The following is an 18995-nucleotide window of genomic DNA, read 5'->3' as shown; positions in this document are numbered from 1 at the left end:
AGCAATAGCAGAACTGTCCCCCGTCAACCTAGAGACAGTTCTGTGCGAGGATCCCCCCACCTGGGCAACCTGTAAATAAAGCGTATTTGACAAGCCCAGTCCAATTATGCTCAATATAGTCTTGAGTCCGTCCAAAAGGTTCCACAACCCCAAAGTACCTGGTTTTGTAGAGTTCTTCGATGAGTCGTCGACGGGCCCTTCTTGAGTGCACTCCCTTTAAGGCAGGAGCCACGAGTCGTTTAGAGTCGGTGAAGAAAAGTGTGAACACTGTCGTTGTGGCAGCAACTTTGGTTGTTGCGGTGCTCGTTAATGATCTTTCGAAAACGTCCTGCAAGCTGAGGTGTGCGATGTACCTCAAAGACGAGTGCTCATTGCCGCAAAGAGTAAATGAAGAACTTTGGCCCAGCAGGGGCGTCGGGTCGTCAGCGCCTGGTGTCGGCGGACAGGAGGACGTAACCACGGCGGGCTTTAGTACCTTCGTCAGCGTCTCAGAGGTCTTCAGGTGGTGGGAAACCCACCGACGGATTCTCCTTGCTCGTCAACCGCCTTGAGTTTCTCCGACAGGATGAAAGCGGTCGACTAAGATGAGCAAGGGAGTCCTTGTTTCAATGTTCTTAGGCAAAGGAGCACTGCGGCTCCGGTCGGCGACATCGGTCATCAACAGTGATAGCCTTTCGAGGGTCTGACGTCCATGGAGCCTTGGCAAAGATCAGCTGGTGCACGATGGTCCCTTGCAGCTTGGGAAGAGGTCTCCTAGCCAGGTCCTCTCTTGGATCAATTCCTTGACCGTCACGCAGCTTTCAGATTAGCGGAGGACAGCAGCAGCAATTATTCTTCTTCCAATGGGCTTCAAGGTTAAGCATCAAGTATCAACTTCAGCTTCTGAACAATTTCCATCAGTGAGAGGCCCCCAGATATACTGTTGATCTTCCATTCATTCTGCTGGGTCACACTCAGGCAACCAATCATTCAGAAGGGCATTCAGGCAGTTAGGCAGCCAATCAGGCTCACAATGCATTCAGGCCATTCTTCTTCATCCAGACACTCACAACACAGAATGTTGATTCGGACAAGCACTCTGCCATTCAGCACTCCACACTGCATTCATACCAGTTTCGGGCAGGGCTGTCTCAATCATTGGGGGTCATTACAAGGTAGGAGGTAACCATGCCGCTATTAGCGGCATGGCTACCCCCTTCACGTGTACCGGGTCCGGGTTCCTTGAATGAGGAATTACCGGGCCATTCCGACCTTGGAGGGCCTGGTAATTCCTCATTCAAGGAAGCCATCCTGATTCCCATTCGAGCCCGCATAGGGCTCAATGGGAATGGGGAGGGTGCTAACAACGGGCCCGTTGTTTATTTATTTATTTGCATTTATAAAGCGCACAGAACTGCCCTGGGGCATCGTGGCGCTGTTACAGCAGACTTAGTCATGAACACAAGCATAGGAATGTGTTTACAGATGTAACCGAGTTACATAGTACATTTCACATTGGTAATAAACATTGAGCTTAAAGGTTATGCTATGCTGTGGATACAATGCAAGCATGAGAGTGAATGTGGCAGACTTTAGCGGAATAGGAGGGTTTTGAGGTTTTTACGGAAGGTATGGTATGATTTTTCGTTCCTTAGTGAGGTAGGTAGGGAGTTCCAGTTTTTTGGTGCGAGGTGTTGGAAGCTGGTTCCTCCCGCCCTGGATCTTTGAAACGTGGGGACATCAATCATGTTGGTGCGGTGAGCTCTGGTGGGTCTGATGGAGGCTTTCGGTGTGATTCTTTCTGCGAGATAGGGTGGGGCATCCAGGGATAGGCATCTGTGTGTGATGGTCATGGCTTTGAACAGTATGCGTTCCTTCACAGGTAGCCAGTGGGCATCTCTCCTTGCTTGCGAGATGTGTTCTCTTTTTGGAATGGACAGTGCTGCCCGGAGCGCATTGTTTTGCGTGATTTGGAGTTTTTTTAGGTTGTGGGCGGAGGTGCCTAGGAACAGTGCATTGCAGTAGTCTAGTTTTGTACCTATAGTGGCTCTGGCGATGGACAGGCAGTTTTTGGCGGAGAGAAACGGCTTGACAGCATTTATCATCTTGGTGGTAAGTGCTGAGGAAGAGGCAATGGCGTTGACTTGGCGAGACATAGATAGTGAGGCATCTAGGTGAACGCCTAAGGTTTTAACAGACTTGGAGACTGAGATGGTGGAGTTGTCAATGTTGAAGGATTTGTATTGGGGGGGGAGTTTGTTGAGAATTTCATTGGTCCCTACTATGAGGATTTCGGTTTTGTCCCCGTTTAGGCAGAGGCCGTTGGCCGCCATCCAGGTTTGGATGGCTGTGTAGATTTTGGTTAATGCAGTAGCATCTTCTTCGTAGGTCCCAGTTAGAGGGAGTAGTACCTGCGTATCGTCTGCGTAGTTGGTGTACGCTATGTTACGACAGTCGAGGTCCTTGAAGAGAGGAAGGGTGAATATATTGTAGAGAGTGGGGGCGGTGCAGGAGCCTTGTGGGACGCCGCAGTGGATGGTGGTAGGGGTTGCCGAGGCAGTGTCTGAGAAGACTTTCATGAGTCTGCCATTTAGGAATGAGGCAACCCATGCAATGGCTTCCGGGGAGAAGTGTGCTTCATTTTTTAGGTGCATGCCTAGGATATCGTGGTTGACAAGGTCAAAGGCGGCAGATAGATCCAGTAGGAGAAGGAGTGCCGGTTTGCCTTTATCCATAGTGTCTGCAAGCTGTATTTTCAGATCAAGTAGGGCTGACTCTGTTCCGTGACCTGGTCGGAAGCCTGACTGTCTTTTTCCTAGGATATGGTTGGTTTCGAGATAATCCTGGATTTGTGTGTAGGCCATTTTATCCAGAATCTTGAGCAGGAAAGGCACAGTGGTGATGGGCCTGTTAGTTGGTAGCTACTTCAGGGTCGAGGGTGGTTTTTTTTAGAAGCGGGCGCACCCAGGCTTCTTTTAGACTGTCAGGGACAGTGTTGGCTTTGAAAGAGGCATTGATGAATGATTTAAGGAAAGGGGCGAGTGTTTCAGTGCAGTCTTTGATCAGGCTGGCGGGGCAGGGGTCTCCTTTACAATTGGATGGTTTGATCTTGTTCATTATCTCAATAACTTCGTGTTCTGTGACTTCCCTGAATTTGAACGGGGTAGTGGGGGCTTTGGTGGATGTGGTTCCCGAGCTAGGGGTGGGCATGTGGCTCGTGGTGGTGTGAGATTTGAGGTGCAGTGATAGGTTTTTGTGGTGCTCCTTAATTTTTGTTTGTAGGAGTTCAATTTTATTTAACAAGGCAGATTGTATGGAATTGCACCAGATTTGGTCTTTAACAATGTCTTGTGATTTGGTGGCCGGTGTGGTGAGTTCGTTGAAAATGGCGAAGAGTTCTTTGGATTCGGAGCTTGCATTAGCAATTCTATCATTATAAGAGACTGATTTAGCTGTGATTATGGCTTTTTTGTATTGGGCAGTGATTTTTTTGTAGGAGGATAGGGTGGCTGGGGAAGGCGATTTCTGCCAGGAGTTTAGAGCTTTTCTTTTCTGTGAGCGGAGTTCTTTGAGTTCAGTGGAGAACCAGGTGTTTGAGTGTTTGATAGCTTTGGCTTTTTTGGTCTGCAAGGGGGCAATGGCGTCAATGGCGGTGCTTATGGTGCTCTTGTAGATATCTGCTAATTCTGACGGGTCAGATGACTTGAGGTCTGTGGAGAGGATGTGAAGGTGGGGAGTAATTTTATCTTTAGTGAGATTTTTTACACATCTTGCCAGTGCTGGGGGAATGGGGTTAGGTTTGTTTGTGTTAGATACAGCGGGAATAAAGAAGTGAATGAGGTGGTGATCTGACCAAGGAGTCGGGGTGATGGAGCTAATGTCGACGTGACAGTTGTGGTCAGCTATCCAGTCCAGGATACGGCCTTTGTTGTGTGTGGGTGAGGTTATTTTTTGGTCGAAGCCTAGTTCTTTTAGGGCTAGTGCAAGAGATTTAGCAGACTTGTCCTTTTTGTCGTTATACCCCAGGTTAAGGTCACCTAGAAAGATGCTTTTGGAGGTGGGTTTTAGGTTTTCTGTTAGGCGGTGTACAAGGTTCTCATGGAACTCTGTTAGTGGGCCGGGCGGGCGGTAGACTAGGTTGAAAGTGATGGTGGAGTTAGGGGAGAGGGCAATTTTTATAGCTAGAGAGTCTATGTTGTCACCTAGATTGGAGGTGATTTGTCTGGCCTCGAGGTGATCTTTCAGGATGAATGCTACCCCACCACCTACTGAGGAGAGGCGGTCTTGCCGGATAATGGCGTACCCCTGTGGGATAGTAAGGTTGAGGGCTGGCCCTGCAGCGCTGTGCAGCCATGTCTCGGTGATGGCTAGGATGTCGAGGTCCAAGCTAGTTAGGAGTTCGTGAATTTCAATGGCATGGGCAGGGATGGATCTGGCGTTTATGAGGGCACACTGTAGGTTGTGTGTGCGTTGGGCCGAGGTAGGGGTGGTGTTGAGTGGTGTTGCCGGGATGGGGTGCGGCATGGTGGGTTTAGGTAAGGGTGTTTTGACTGTAGGGGGTGGCGTGTTAGTCGTGTTAAGAGTGGTGGGAGGTGCTTGGTGGGTGAGTCTAGGGTATCTAGAACGGAGACCTAGGAGTTGGTTCCTGGTGTGGATGGGTCTAGTGTAGGAAGTTATGCTGGGTGGAGGATGACGTGCTGTGGGGATGCTTTCAGTGAAGAATGATGGTAGGAAGTAGGTGGGAGGAATGTTGGAGAGGAATGCCAGTGGGGCAGCTGGTGAGCAGGTGGATTGTTGAGGCATGGCGATGGTATCGTTCAACATGGCACAACTAGAATCAGAATGCAATGTGGGCAGCAAAATTAGGGCACAGTATGCGACCATAGGGCACAACACAATAGTGTGGTCTAGATACGACCATAAGGCACAACACAATAGCGTGGTCACTATGCGACCGTTGTTAGCACCCTGGTCTGCTCGCAGGACCGGCTAAGGGTGCCTGGTAAAACCAGACGACCTTAGCGGGTTCCCGCGAGCAGACTCGTAATGAGGCGGTAAGGGATTGATGGCTCCGGCATCATTACCGGCGCCATTAACCCCTTACTGCCTCACTTGGAATGACCACCATTGTGTCAACCACCAGATACTAGACACCCATAACATGAAATGCGTATTCGTCACACACTCCATTCACCCAGGTACCACCCCACGGGCGTACCTACAACATACAGTCTGGCATGGACTTCCCCACAACATCATATAAGAACTTCCTTCCGCCTGACTGGCTGTTGGGTGGGACAGAATCAGGGCTTACCGGGACTTCGGGAAAACATGGAAACAGGCGATAGAAAGCAAGAGGCCACAGGGGCCATCTTGTTTCCTATCAGGAATCAATTGATTCCAACGCCAGGACCTGGGTATCCCAAAATGGAGGCTACTCAGAGCACCTGTCAAATTCAGCATGGAGCTGCCACCAACCCATACCCTGCTATGTGGGCCACACACAGGTACCCAAAAACATACACTAGGAGTGCAAGGTTGTACCCCTACCCATGGGTGCCATAAGGGTATCCCAAGGGTTCATTCACCACGGCCAAAAAGAGGAAGAGATGCACCACCAGGAGTCCCATATGAACTCCTGCACGGAAAACAAGACAGAACATACATTATAAAGCAATAAAGGACAAGGATATGGAAGCCCTGTCACTCCAATGCATTTCCAGCATCACAACCCCTCTAAAGATAGGTGTGTAATGGAGGTCCAGACCGACCACATTAGATCTATCATAGCACCAGGTCATGATTGATCAACAGTCTCCCCTTGGCGCCCAGGGAAGCAACTGCCCTGTGTTAGGCAGAATCCTGTGCAGTGCCCTTAGGGACCACTACACACAATTAAGACTACAGGTGGCAATACAAGTTTTACCTTTGGTACAAGCCTGTACTACAATGTTAAAGTGGTAGCAGTAGCGGAGCAGCCAGGCTTATCTCAAGAGTATATGAGCAGTAGCAGAGATTACACAAAGGGACCACAATTACTGTGACTCAAGCAAACACTGACTCAAGGTTTCAGGTAAAAAAATATAAGTACATTTATTTTTGAACCATTTATTATAAACACAACATTTCTATTAATTCGAAAAACCACCCATAAAATATACTACAACTAACCAATTCACTTTGCACGGTATACTTCAAGGTAAGTAACCTGTGTTTTAGCGGATCGGTGTTATGGAACAAAAGACGTTACCGGGAATACACTTGCGATCACTTTTTGACAGTAATGACAGTTCGGTCTTACTAAAGAAACGCGTATGCGCGGCAAGAAATGTTACTGGAGCAAAAACATACTTAGCACCTGAGATACCCAGAGAGAGTGGGGGCAAAAATCATAGGCAATACTTGTGTCAAGGCAGACAGAATCAGAGAACACTCTTAGACAGAAATTCAAAAGTCAATAGGCCGGAGCCAGTGTCAAGTGGAACCGGGTTCCTGTTGTCGAGGATCACACAGTCAGATAGTTCACGATTCGGCGGAGCCAGGAATACTTACTGTCAACAGAGGAAGCAAAAGTTATAAGAAGCAGGGAAGACAAGGGCAAGCCTTGGATACGAAGAAAAAGGGATTCACCCAAATTCCTCGAGCAGAACACAGTACCTTATTCAAGGAAGAAGCTGGTGCCACGGCAGTTGTTCCTGGTAGTTTCCTGCAGACCCTCAGTTCCTGGAGCTTTGATCCGAAGGAGGACGTCTGGAGGGGTCTGCACCACACAGGGCTGAAGCCGGCAGCAGCGACGGTGAATAAAAGGTGCGCTCCTTAAAAACAGGTGAGGCTCTTCAGATGGCTATCCGGACCACTACAGCAGTGTGCAGCGATTTCGACCCCGAAGAGGATCCTCTGGCTGTAGAAGATGAGTTGGTTATCCCCACCAAGCTCAAGAGAAAAAGACTCCGGACTGGATCTTCTCTGGTCGTCGAAGGGTAGATAGCTCAGGACTGCAGCAGGGCTTCACCGGGACGGGATAGTTGCAGCAGTCCACTTCTTCTCCGCTTCTCTTCGGTTCCTTGTAGTTTCAGTGAGGACTCTGTCTTCTAGACCAAAAGACCTTCCTTTTATGTGAAAATCCCCCATTCACACAGCCTGACTGTCAATCACGCAGCAGGGGGGTTGTCCGGCCCGGACAACCACCTCAGCCAATCATGGCAAAGTGCGACTAGGGTTTCCTAGGATACCCTGTGCAGGGGGTGACTACACCCCGCCCTCACATTCAGCCCACCTAGACACCCAGGCGCCTACAGGAGGGCTTCTGGGCAGAAGCCCACCAAAAGGTAGTGAACAAAGGAGGCAAATCTGGTTTGCCGCGCAAAGTAAAATACAAGAAGGACTTTAACAAAAATAAATGGCGAAAAAACCCAACTGGAGCCAAAAGAAAAAGCATTTAGTCAAGCGGGTTTAAGTTTGAGGCTAATATAAAAGCCTAAAACAATACCACGTTTATTTAGTATAACCGCGTTAGAAAAGTTAGGGTAGATATCACTGCCACCAGCCAAGTCTAAATGTTAAAAGAGTGAAACAATGCTCTAGGAGGTACAGATAATAAGGGCTAACAATTAACCCTTTCCAGTACTCCATGTAAGATGGGGTGTACTGGATCTGTGGTTAAATGAATAAGTAAAGTTAATGGCAACTTTACCCTTTTCTGGGGGACAGCAGTCAGCCTCAGAAATGGAGTTGGTGGGAAGTCTAAAAGACAACCCTGTGTCACTGCACTGAAGGTGCTGTGTAACATACAAAAGAAGGGGGCTACTGAAGTGGTGTAATCCAGAGTCCACAATCACAAAAACAGATGAACTACACATGGCAAAACACAGGTAAGAGTGGAAAGAAAGGGGTAGGGTACACTCTTACCAAGTGGAAAAATAAATTCCAGAGATCCAGCAAAGCTGCTTGGGGACTCACTAGGTAAGGGAAATTAGCCATTGAATGAGAATTCTCCCTAAAACCCCTTATCCAGCCCTGCTCGTGTATTACCCCCCCCCCCCTCACCCAGCAGTTCATGTCAGTGGCTGCTGTCACTGCTCCGAGTCTGTCCCATGGCCCCTGAGCCCCGCCAGCCTCCTCCTTCCCGATACACATTGTCCACAGTCTACCTCCTGGGTGCCCAGAATCCTCCCAACATTGTATTACCAGTATTTGAGCTGCTTCTTCCGGGGACGTGCATCTCGTCTCACTACCGTTCCAGCTTGATGAAGGTGCTGAGAATAGTTGGCGTCACTATTCCAATGGGTTGAACCGTCTTTGCAGAACTTCTAGGACGACCAGATGCAGAGGGGTCCAGCGGGACGACACCGCGGGCTCAGGGTGCCAAACCTTCCAGCGGTTCCTTGACTCGGCTTCTTAGTTTCGGGATACAGTCATTCACAGCACACCAGACTCTCTGGCACCCAGGATGTGTAATGGAACCAGACAGTCCAGACCACACCCTGGAAGCACACACACAAGGCATGCAGAAGCCCGCAAAAGCTTGGCATTTCGTGGGAGAATGCAGGCCCAATTAAGGCCTGATCCGCGTCGGCTCGACCTGGGGAAGGTGAAGGGGCAAGATGACCAAAGGACAAGACAAAGAACCTTGTGGCATGGCCATTTTGGAGCCAGGCCACCTATTTGTGCCAAACGCGGTAACCATGGTTTACCTAGCAGGAAAGGGTTCAAAATACATGAAAAGATAAGCTGCCACCAGCCCCGTCCAAGGCACATCTGCCCTTCTCCTAAAGAATCCTTCGAGAGTATCTAGAGCCTTGGAAATGACAGATAGACCCAAGCGCACTGTACTGTAAGGTACATTGTGCACTTCCAACATGTTGCAGAAAAGTTGCAACATTGACAAGGACTAAGGGAAACCAAGTCTCCCAGTTCTGACTGTCTTTAAGGGCATGTCAGTTTCCCCATAACAAAGTGAGCAAAAAGCCCAGGGGAGTGCAGCAGAAGGCTGTGCTCCTCTGGCAAAGTCAGACTATGGTGTTTAACATCAGCAAAAAGTTGGGGGTTACACAACTGGAGGGAAAATTACACATGGAAAGGAAATCTTTCCTAACAGCGACTTTGTCCTTCCGGGCTGGGACCCGCGGCAGTGGAGACCACAGTGGGATCAACAATGTGCAGCCTTGGCTTCTTTTGGAACTCCAAGAGTGGGGCGTCCTCAAAGGATCTCATCCCGTTTCTGAGGGAGTTTGTTCATGGGACCAGCCGGTCCTGGGGGAAGCATGACCATTCCCGGAAGCAGAGTCAGAGGCCTTGCCCGATTTGAGCCACGCTGCCAGCCTGCTGTAGCCATCCTTCTTTTTCACATCCCTCCTCATCATGGTCCGGATGCAGGCAATACAGATATTTATGGTGTGGATCTTCGATGTACACGTTCCTCAATCCACATTTAGCGCAGAGTTTCAAGAGGCATCCTCAGTCATGGTGAAAAGGCGCAAAGTAGGCCTTCTCGAAACTCGATGAAAGATCTGCGATGTCGTGTGATCTTCGCCGACAGTGGGTCCCCGCTACCGGTAGTCGACCTCTGGTTGAACGATTAGACAAAAATCGGTCAAAAACGATACTAACATTTGGCAAAAACTTGAAATATGAAAAATAGCTTGGAGAGCACTAAGAGGACTCCCAACATTGAAGCGTAGGGTAAAAATCTGAAGGAACAAGTTACTTACCTGTAACTGTTGTTCTCCAGCATGGGTCTGGCATGGATTCACATGCTCATGAATATTCCCCGTCGTCAGGCTGGGAATCCTCGGTAAAGAAAAAACCAGTATCAGTTTCGTTTCTGATCTGTCTTTCGTAGTAATAACCAATCACTGGTCTCTGCGTCATACTGACCACAGACAATGACTGCCCTCTACCTAAGCACCGCCTCTGGCAGCCATCTTCAGATTTGGAAGCACGTGAAGTGGCAGTATGACCAAGTGAAGAGCCGCAGAGGGGTAGGCGGGAGGGTTCGCATGTGAATCCATGCCAGACCCATGCTGGAGAACAACAGTTACAGGTAAGTAACTTGTTCCTTCTCCAGCATGGGGTCTGGCATGGATTCACATGCTCATGAATAAAGAATACATAGCAGTACACACATGCACAACCACGGGAGGTGGCAAAGGCTCAACATTAAGCATTACATCAAACTCAACATTAAGCATCTTACCTCCTCACCAGGCTCACCTCAGGCGAACAGGTTGCGCAGCACTGCTTGGCCGACCCTGGACTCCTCCCTGGAATCCCGATCGACGCAGTAGAACTTTGTGAAGGTGTGCGTCGACCTCCACGTAGCAGCCCTGCATATGTCCAGCAGGGGCACACCAGAAAGGAACGCTGTGGTAGCTGCGATCGCTCTGGTGGAATGGGCTCTCGGACGGCCAGGCAGCGGTCGGTTTGCCAACCGATGACAGTACATGATACAGCCGGAGAGCCATCTGGAAATGGAAGCCTTCGAGAGAGCCTTCCCCTGATTGACAGGTCCAAAGTTCACAAAGAGTTGTGACGTCTTCCGAAAACCCTTCGTGCGGTCCACGTAGAACTTCAGCGCTCTAGCTAGATCCAGCGAGTGCAAAGACCTCTCAGCCGGCGACGAAGGCGACGGGAAGAACACAGGTAACACCAAGGGTTCGTTGAGATGGAAGTCCGACGGTACCTTGGGCATGAAGGAGGGGTGCGTCCTGAGCACTACCCTCGTGTCGTGGAAAGTCAAGTACGGGGCCTTGCAGGAAAGGGCCTGGATCTCTCCCACTCGTCGTGCGGAGGTGATGGCCACAAGAAAAGCTGTTTTCCACGATAGAAACTTCAACGGGGCCGAGTGCAGAGGCTCGAACGGAGGTCCCATGAGCTTGGTCAGCACCACGTTGAGCTCCCACGCCGGGGCCGGAGCCTTCACCGGCGGGAACGATCTGAACAGTCCCTTCATGAACTCTTTCACCAGACGATGAGACCACAAGGACGTCCGCCCCGTGGTTCTGGTGTATCGGGAGATCGGAGCAAGATGAATCTTGATGGACGCGTGTGCCAGACCAGCTTTGGCCAGCGTCAGCAGGTACGGCAGTACTTGGGGGGCCGTAATCCGTAGAGGGTTAATCTTCTGTGCGTGGCACCAGACAGAGAACCTCTTCCATTTGTGTCCGTAGCATTTAAGAGTCGAGGACGCCCTGGCCTTTGCAAGAACCTCTCTGCAATCGGCCGGTATGTCGTATCCTCCAAACTCTAGCGCTGCAGGAGCCAGGCCTGCAAGTTCAGCGACTTCGGGTCGTGGTGGAGGATGGCGCCTCCTTCCCTGGAGAGTAGATCCGCGTCCGCCGGCAGCTTGATCGGCGGGGACGCTGACAAGTCCAGAAGGTCCGGGAACCATATCTGCCTCGGCCACGCAGGTGCGACGAGGATCATCCTGCACCGTGACCTCTTGAGCTGGTTGACGAGCCGGATTAGCAGAGGCAAGGGAGGGAACGCGTAGAGGAACAGGCCCTCCCAGGGGAACGAGAAAGCATCGCCCATGCTCCTCGTCTGGGGAAACCTGCTGGCGAACCTCCGGCACTTGGTGTTCGTCGCCGTCGCGAACAGGTCGATCTGGGGTGTGCCCCACCGTCGGAAGAGGCGATCCACCAGATCCTGCCGTAGTTCCCACTCGTGGCACGAGCGCAGCTCCCTGCTGAGTGAGTCGGCGATGGTGTTTTTTATCCCTGCCAGATGAAACGGCACCAGAAAAATCCCTTGGGCAACGGCCCAATGCCACAGGTCCTGCGCCTCCTTGGACAGCGCTGGGGACCTGGTTCCGCCCTGTTTCCTGATGTAAAACATGGTGGTGGTGTTGTCGGTGAAGATCCTCACCACCTTGCCCTTGAGGGACGGAAGGAAGGACCTGAGGGCCCAAAACACTGCACGGAGCTCCAGGACGTTGATATGCAGGGACTTCTCCGTCGGGAGCCAGAGTCCCCTTGCGTGCAGATTTTCGGTGTGCGCTCCCCACCCTTCCAGGGAGGCATCCGTGGTCACGGTCTCCTGGTGGGCTGGGGTCTGGAAGTCCATGCCCGCCGTCAAATGCGCGCGGGTGCCCCACCACCGTATCGCTCGTCGGAAACTCTCGTCGAGCTTGATCCTTTCCTCGAAGCTGCCCGTCGTCTGGATCCAGCGCGCATCCAGGAATTCTTGCAACGGGCGCATCCGGAGCCTGCACATGGGAATGAGGTAGATGCAGGAAGACATCATCCCGAGGAGGGACTTGATGGACCTCACTTTGGCCGCGTCGGCCACCAACATCCGTTGCACCTTGCCCAAGATGGTCCTGGTCCTCTCCTCCGACGGGGAGGCCAGAAGGGACACTGTGTCGAGCCTGGCTCCCAGAAACAGTGCGACTTGCGCGGGCACTAGGTGGGATTTGGCGTAGTTCACGGAGAATCCCAGGTCCGTGAGGAGTTGGACGGTCCTTGCCGTGTGGACCACGGCGAGCTCCCTCGTCTTGGCGCGGATGAGCCAGTCGTCCAGGTAGGGGTAGACGTGAATCCCCTCGCGGCGCAGCTGCGCCGCCACCGGTGCGAGGCACTTGGTGAATACCCTGGGTGCCGACCGTAGTCCGAAGGGAAGGGCTTTGAACTGGTAATGACGCCCTTGGACCACGAATCTGAGGAATTTGCGGTGCCCCTTTAGGATGGGAATGTGGAAGTAGGCATCCTCCAAATCCAACGACGATAGGAAGTCTCCTTCCTCCAGCTGACCCAGGACGTGCTGGAGGGTGACCATCCGGAACTTCTGTGCCTTGATGAACTTGTTCAGACGTCGCAGGTCCAGGATGGGGCGCCATCCTCCCGTCTTCTTCTTCACGAGGAAGTATCTCGAGTAGACTCCGGAGCCCCGAAGCCTCTTTGGGACGAGTTCGATGGCGCCCTTTCTGAGCATCGCCTTTACCTCCAGGAGAAGTTGAGGGACGTGAAGTTCTTTCCTGGCCACGGGGGGGACGCGCGGGCACCTTCTTTGAAACTCGAGCGCGTGGCCCCGGGCCAGGGCGTCCAGCACCCAACGGTCGGTGGAGATGGACTCCCACACGCTGACGAAGCCCGCCAGCCGGCCTCCCACCGGGGTGCTTCGGTGGGGGCCCGACCCCACGGCCGGTTCAATCCTGCTTGGGCGCGCCCTTGCCGCCTTGACCTCCTTGGCGACGACGGCGGGGTCCGCTAGACTTGCCTCGTCCTCTGTAGGCCTCTTGCGACGACGAGCGGGCCGCTTGACGGTAGGAAGCGAAACCGCCGCCGGAACCTTTGGAGGCGCCCTTGCCTCCGCCGCTCCGAAAGGGCGTCCGTCGTTGCAGGACTCCAAGGGCCCGGGCCGTCTCAGTATCCGGCTTGATGGCCTGAAGGGAATCGTCCACTGTCTTCCCAAACAGGTTGTTCCCGTCGAAGGGCATGTCCAGGACTCTGGTCTGGACGTCCTGCCGGAAATCCGTAGCTTTGAGCCATCCACGACGTCGAAGGCAAACGCCGTTGCCCAGCTGGCGGAACCCGGTGTCGGCGATGTCCGTCGCCACGGTGATGGCGTGGTCCGAGGCCACCTCACCTTCCTGCAGGATCTCAAGGGCCTCCGCCCTCTTGTCGTCCGGCAGAAAATCCAGCAGGGGAGCTATCTTGTACCAGAGCTCCCTGTCATAGCGGGCCACGATAGCCAAGGCGTTGGCCGCTTTAATCGTCGTCGCTGCCGACGAGATGACTCTACGTCCCATAGCATCCAATTTCTTTCCCTCGCCGTCCGGCGGGGAAGTCGATGTGGAGGCCGCACCCCCCCCCGCTTTCTTCCTGGCTGCCGCGGAGACGACGGAGTCCGGGGTAGGCTGCGCCCGGAGGCACAGGGGGGCCGTGTCCGGGACCCGGTACTTTTTCTCGTACCGGTCTCTTCTAGCTGGCGTCGTGGAAGGGTTCTTGAGGAGGGAAAGGCCCTCATCCCAAATGTCGTCCAACAGAGGCACTGAGAGGACCGTCTTCCTCTTGGCCTCGCGCCGCTGATAAAGGAAGCCTTCCTTTTTCTTCTCCTCAGGGCAGAGTTGGAAAAGCTCGGAAGCCCTGGAGATCATGGAGTGGAAAGATCCGATCTCGTCGGGCGGAGAAGCCCTGGTGGGAGGCGACGACGGAAAATCCTCGTCGTATGCCTCGTCGTCCGTACCCGTCGCTGCCGTGTCAGTCCCTGTATCATCCCCTCGGGTGGACGGGGAGGAGGGCTGGAAGGGGCGCGACGGTTGAAAAGGAGGTGGTGGATGGATCCTTCTTTTCTTGGTAGGGGGAACACCAGAAGGTCCCGGTTCTGGATCCCCCGACGGGAGAGGTTCCTCCGTCGGTAACGGTAGCCTCGTCCTTATCTCGGAGCATAAGGACTGTATGGCCAACAAAATGGCCGCCGAGTTGTCTTGCGGCGCTGGCAGAGGGGAATCCGACGGGCGAGCAGGGGCCCCGTCGGTATCCTCGACGATGTCGTTGTCGTCGTCACCTGCGTCGGGGTCCATTCCGACGGGCTGGCCTTCTTCCACGCCTAGGCCGTGGCTTAAGACCTTGATCAGCTCCTCTTCTGAGGTTGAGGCCAAATCTCTGACGACGCCCTGCCCCCCCTTCTTCTTCCCCACGGAGGGTTTCACGGGGGTCCTATCGATGGGCACAAAGGAAGACTCCCTCCGAGGAGGCAGGGAGATTCTGGGCCCTGAGGTCGCCACCACTGGTGCAGCCACCACAGGCTGAGCCAGGGCCGACGCGACTGTTTCGATAGAGGGCTTGGTCGGATGGATCAAGGCCTTCACCACCTTAGGTGCGCTCACCGCCTTATCCTTGAGGGAGGGGGCACTGCCACGCTCCTCCTCTGCCTTAGAGCTCGACCGGGGCCTCTCCAGGAGCTTCGCCGGGTGCTCGGCCTTCCTCTTACCCGACCCAGAGCGTTGGCTCGTGGTTGATGGTGCCGGGGAGGGTGCGCCCTGCCTGGCGCCCATAGAGCCCGACCGTTCGGCGCTCCCGGTGCCAGCGGACTCGCGGTGCTTGGCCTTATGTTGGGCCCCCGTCGCCGGGGCGCCCTCAAAGGTCTTAGAAGACCGCTCGGATTTCTTCTTCTTCTCGCCAGACGGGCTCTTACCCTCCAGCCAGTTGGCGAGACGTTGATGGCGGTCCTTCATGGTCCGTTCCGACATGTTGCCGCAAAACGCACAGTCCTTCTCCACGTGCGTCTTGTCCTCATGAAGGCAGTAAAGGCAGAAAGAGTGTTCGTCCTCCTTGAAGACGTTCTGCAGCTGGCATCCAGGGCAGACCCTGAACAGCTTTCCGGGCGTCGAGCTTCCCTTCTCCTGGGCCATCTCCGAGACCGGGCCTGAGAAGCTTCTGGATTCCTCCGAAGTGTAGCTCGACGAAATCTTCACCCTTGAGGGGCACAGATGAATCCGACACGGGTCCCTTGATCGGATGTAGGATCGGTGGAGCTTGAGGCTCTTTGACCGAAAGAATCGAAGTTTTTTGTGAAAAAAGCGCGAAAAAAGCACTAACGCTCGAGAGCAATAGCACGAGGATCCCAACACATGAACGTGCGGTAAAAATCTGAAGATGGCTGCCAGAGGCGGTGCTTAGGTAGAGGGCAGTCATTGGCTGTGGTCAGTATGACGCAGAGACCAGTGATTGGTTATTACTACGAAAGACAGATCAGAAACGAAACTGATACTGGTTTTTTCTTTACCGAGGATTCCCAGCCTGACGACGGGGAATATTCATGAGCATGTGAATCCATGCCAGACCCCATGCTGGAGAAGGTGGCCTCCATGGGTGGAGCTTAGAGAGAGGACTGTCATTGGACGGGGGCCGTATGACCCAGAGGACAGTGATTGGGTTAGTGGAGAAATACAGTTTTCAAGCTAAAGTGAAAATGTTTTTTCTTTTACTGAGGATTCCCAGCCTGATAACAGTGAAAATTTATAAGCATGTGAATCCATGCCAGACCCCATAATGGAGGAGAATAATAATAATAATAATAATAATAATAATAATAATAATAATAATAATAATAGAAACATGCAGCTGCCCTCAGCAGGTTCTGGCTTCTATTTATCTTCCTCTTTGCACTCGTACGGTGCGTTTGCCCCTAGTGCCACACTCCAGGACTCCTCTGGTTACTCTATTCCAGAGCCCCATTCCCCTGCTGCTACTGCTTCCTTTGGCCACGCGTCAACCAAAGGAAGGGCGTGATTGGCTCGAAACGCGTTGTGAATACAAGGTTCAATACAAAAAGAAAACCACCAATTATGGTTTATGTAACAAATCTTGTAAAAATGGATTAGTGCAGCAACAAAGTGAAAAATAGCAAACAAATCTATCCAAGATTACTAAGAGACACTCAGCATATGAACTCGTAGATTCAAAACAGTTACTAAGAAGAATTAGAAATTGTGTGAAATCTAATGATTTTTTGATATAGAGTTCAGGAACTAATAAATGTGAACAAACATTATACTTTATTTTTGCTTTTCTGAATATAGAATAAACTGCTTATGTTGAAAATGTTTACCAAAATTAGTATGTTTTTGCATTGTTAGATGCCCAAAAGTGTGCACAGAGTATTGGTCATTTTCTGGAGTGACCCCACACATTGTTCTACTTAAGGTGATCCTGTAGCCCAGGATTGAACTCTGTGGCACCTAAATAACACAAGATTTCCTACCTATTGAAATACTAACTGTAAGAACTTGCAAACATTAAAAGGTGTGCTTCTCTACATCTTTTTACAATTCTATAGATTTAATTATTAACCATTTAAGATAAGAACAGGTAACAAATGTTTCAAGTACCCCCTAAGTAGCTTTTTGTTTCCTATTTTTTCGATTGTTGTAATTCCGGTGTAGGGAGGCACATATCCGGGTCCCCACTTTTATTGTAAAGCCTTTTAACCCAATGCCATCTTTGTTAATCTTTTAAACTTAAACAGAAGTTGAGGGAAAAAAAGAAAGTGCTTAGAAGGGAAGATAGAGGGAGGAACCAATTGCATTAGTTCACTGTGGAGACATTGTCACCAGTTCCTTACATGAATGAGATTGTGAGTGTTGACTTTTTGCACCTAAATGCAATACATATCAATACAATAGATAAAATAATGTAATCATTGTAAATCCTTAATTAATGGCATGAGTTGCTAATGTCTTCTTACTGGGAACACACAATCCAGCTGTTTCGGCATAGCAATAAAAACATGCTTTTCATCTCTTTGGGATGCAAAATGGTAAAGCACCAGGGTATTTACTTACTTTTGCTCTGCTACAGTTTGACCATTGCTTTTTGTTTCTTCTACAATTAGTTTTTCTTCCTCAGGAAGTAATACATGTGGGATGGAATCCTTGTGCGTGCCCAAAACACAGGCTGTGGAAAAAATGAAATAGGATATTATAAAAAATTGTGATTTTGCTTCCATAAATGGAACTAAGTCATATTTTGTCTTGCCCTTTTCTCTTCTACCAGGAACAATATTTGTTCTATGTTTGTTTAATGAACTTTAAGGTAAGATGATGCAGTGGAAAATACAGTGACCATTGATATTTTTGCTCGAAAAAACAGAGAAAATAAAATCGATGTTTGTAAATAATGAGGGTATAAAATACGACTGTCGAATTGCAGGGAGGAATATCGAATTACAGATGTACGTTTTATTACTTTTAAAAAGTACAATTAGAGTAAGGTAAAGAAAAATATAAAAGGGAGAGGGAAATAGAGGCTCCAGGGGTAGAAGAGCCAAAAGGGTTCGAGGGGGCTGGGGGAGTCCCCAGTTGAAAGGTATTTGTTAGGCTATTGTAGCTAGAGTGTATTTTTGGTTAGTGGAATAACATATTACAAACATAAAAACTGTATTCGAATGAGTGAAAGGGCCACTAGATGGCTCTCTGACACTATAGATCTGGATTGCATATAGATATTGTGCTCAGAGGGAAAAGGGTATCTTGATGTTTTTTTGACAGTTATTGCAGTCTCGTTAAATATCCAATTTGGTGTTCTGACATCAGTATAATCACATATAACCGAAAATACAATGCATGCATTTATGACTCAAGCTCATCTTGCATTACAGATTACAATTCTCCCTCACGACAATAGCACCCCCGTGACTACATATTGGGAGACTCGTCCTAGCATATAAGTGAAAGAATTAAGTTACCGATTTTTAAGTAAAATCGAGGATGCAATGTTGGAACATAAAGGATAGCCGAGACATTTTGCTGGAATGTTTAATTTATGTCCAAATGTGCATGCTTCACTTTGTAAAATCTGTCACCAGATTTAGCTCATTTTCTCATTCCACTAGTGAGGAACTGTTATCAAAGTAGGTATTACATACAACATTAAATACCAATTTGCCTGCTTGACATGGCTGCTAAGTGGAAATAAAAAAAATCATGGATCAAACCAGTAACCTGGAAATATTCACAGGTAACCTCCATTGAACATCGCCCATCAGTGCCTCTTGACCCTAGCTTCCACTTATTTATTATCTCACTTGAGCAACATTGGTGGTGGTGGTGGATGGCTGCTTGTACAGAAACGGAAAAGAACACATTACTTATCTCTTGATAATGTTCTTGCTCATGGATGTTCCTCCCACTGATTTCTCATCTATGATATTCTATCTTGAGTGCAACTGTCCTTCGGAAACTTTTTCGCCAAACAGAGGGTGCAGAGCAGCTCTGCTCAATGCCTTGGTAGGCGAACAGCACCACTTGGTAAAGGCCCAAGATAGGAACCGTTCTCTGCAGGGCATAGGTGGCAGCCAACCCTCTGGTTGAATGAGCCCAGAGATCCTCAGGCATTTCTTTCCCAAGCAGATGATGGCAGTCCAAGATGCAGAGAATAATCCACCTTGACAAGGTCTGTTTGGTTACAGCCATGACAGTATGGACACGAGCATAACCCACAAAAAGCTGATAATCTTTTCTGATGGCCCTCATTCCAGAGACATAGTAGCTGAGGGACAGCACTGGGTCTAGCTGA

General features: G+C 50.6%; 1 protein-coding gene across 4 annotated transcripts in view; it reads right to left on the bottom strand.

The window, feature by feature from the left end:
- ARHGEF6 (Rac/Cdc42 guanine nucleotide exchange factor 6) overlaps positions 1-18995 on the bottom strand; it is a 3277165-nt gene that overhangs the window by 334403 nt on the left and 2923767 nt on the right. For all 4 annotated transcript variants that reach the window (XM_069612789.1, XM_069612790.1, XM_069612791.1 and 1 more), the window contains one exon: positions 17264-17375. In XM_069612789.1, coding sequence (XP_069468890.1) covers positions 17264-17375 — 112 coding nt within the window. The remainder of the gene's footprint in view (positions 1-17263; positions 17376-18995) is intronic.

The sequence above is a fragment of the Ambystoma mexicanum genome, chromosome 5p (assembly GCF_040938575.1).
Source record: "Ambystoma mexicanum isolate Mex_15411 chromosome 5p, UKY_AmexF1_1, whole genome shotgun sequence".
NCBI lineage: Eukaryota > Metazoa > Chordata > Amphibia > Caudata > Ambystomatidae > Ambystoma > Ambystoma mexicanum.
This window is presented reverse-complemented; position numbering and strand designations above follow the sequence as displayed.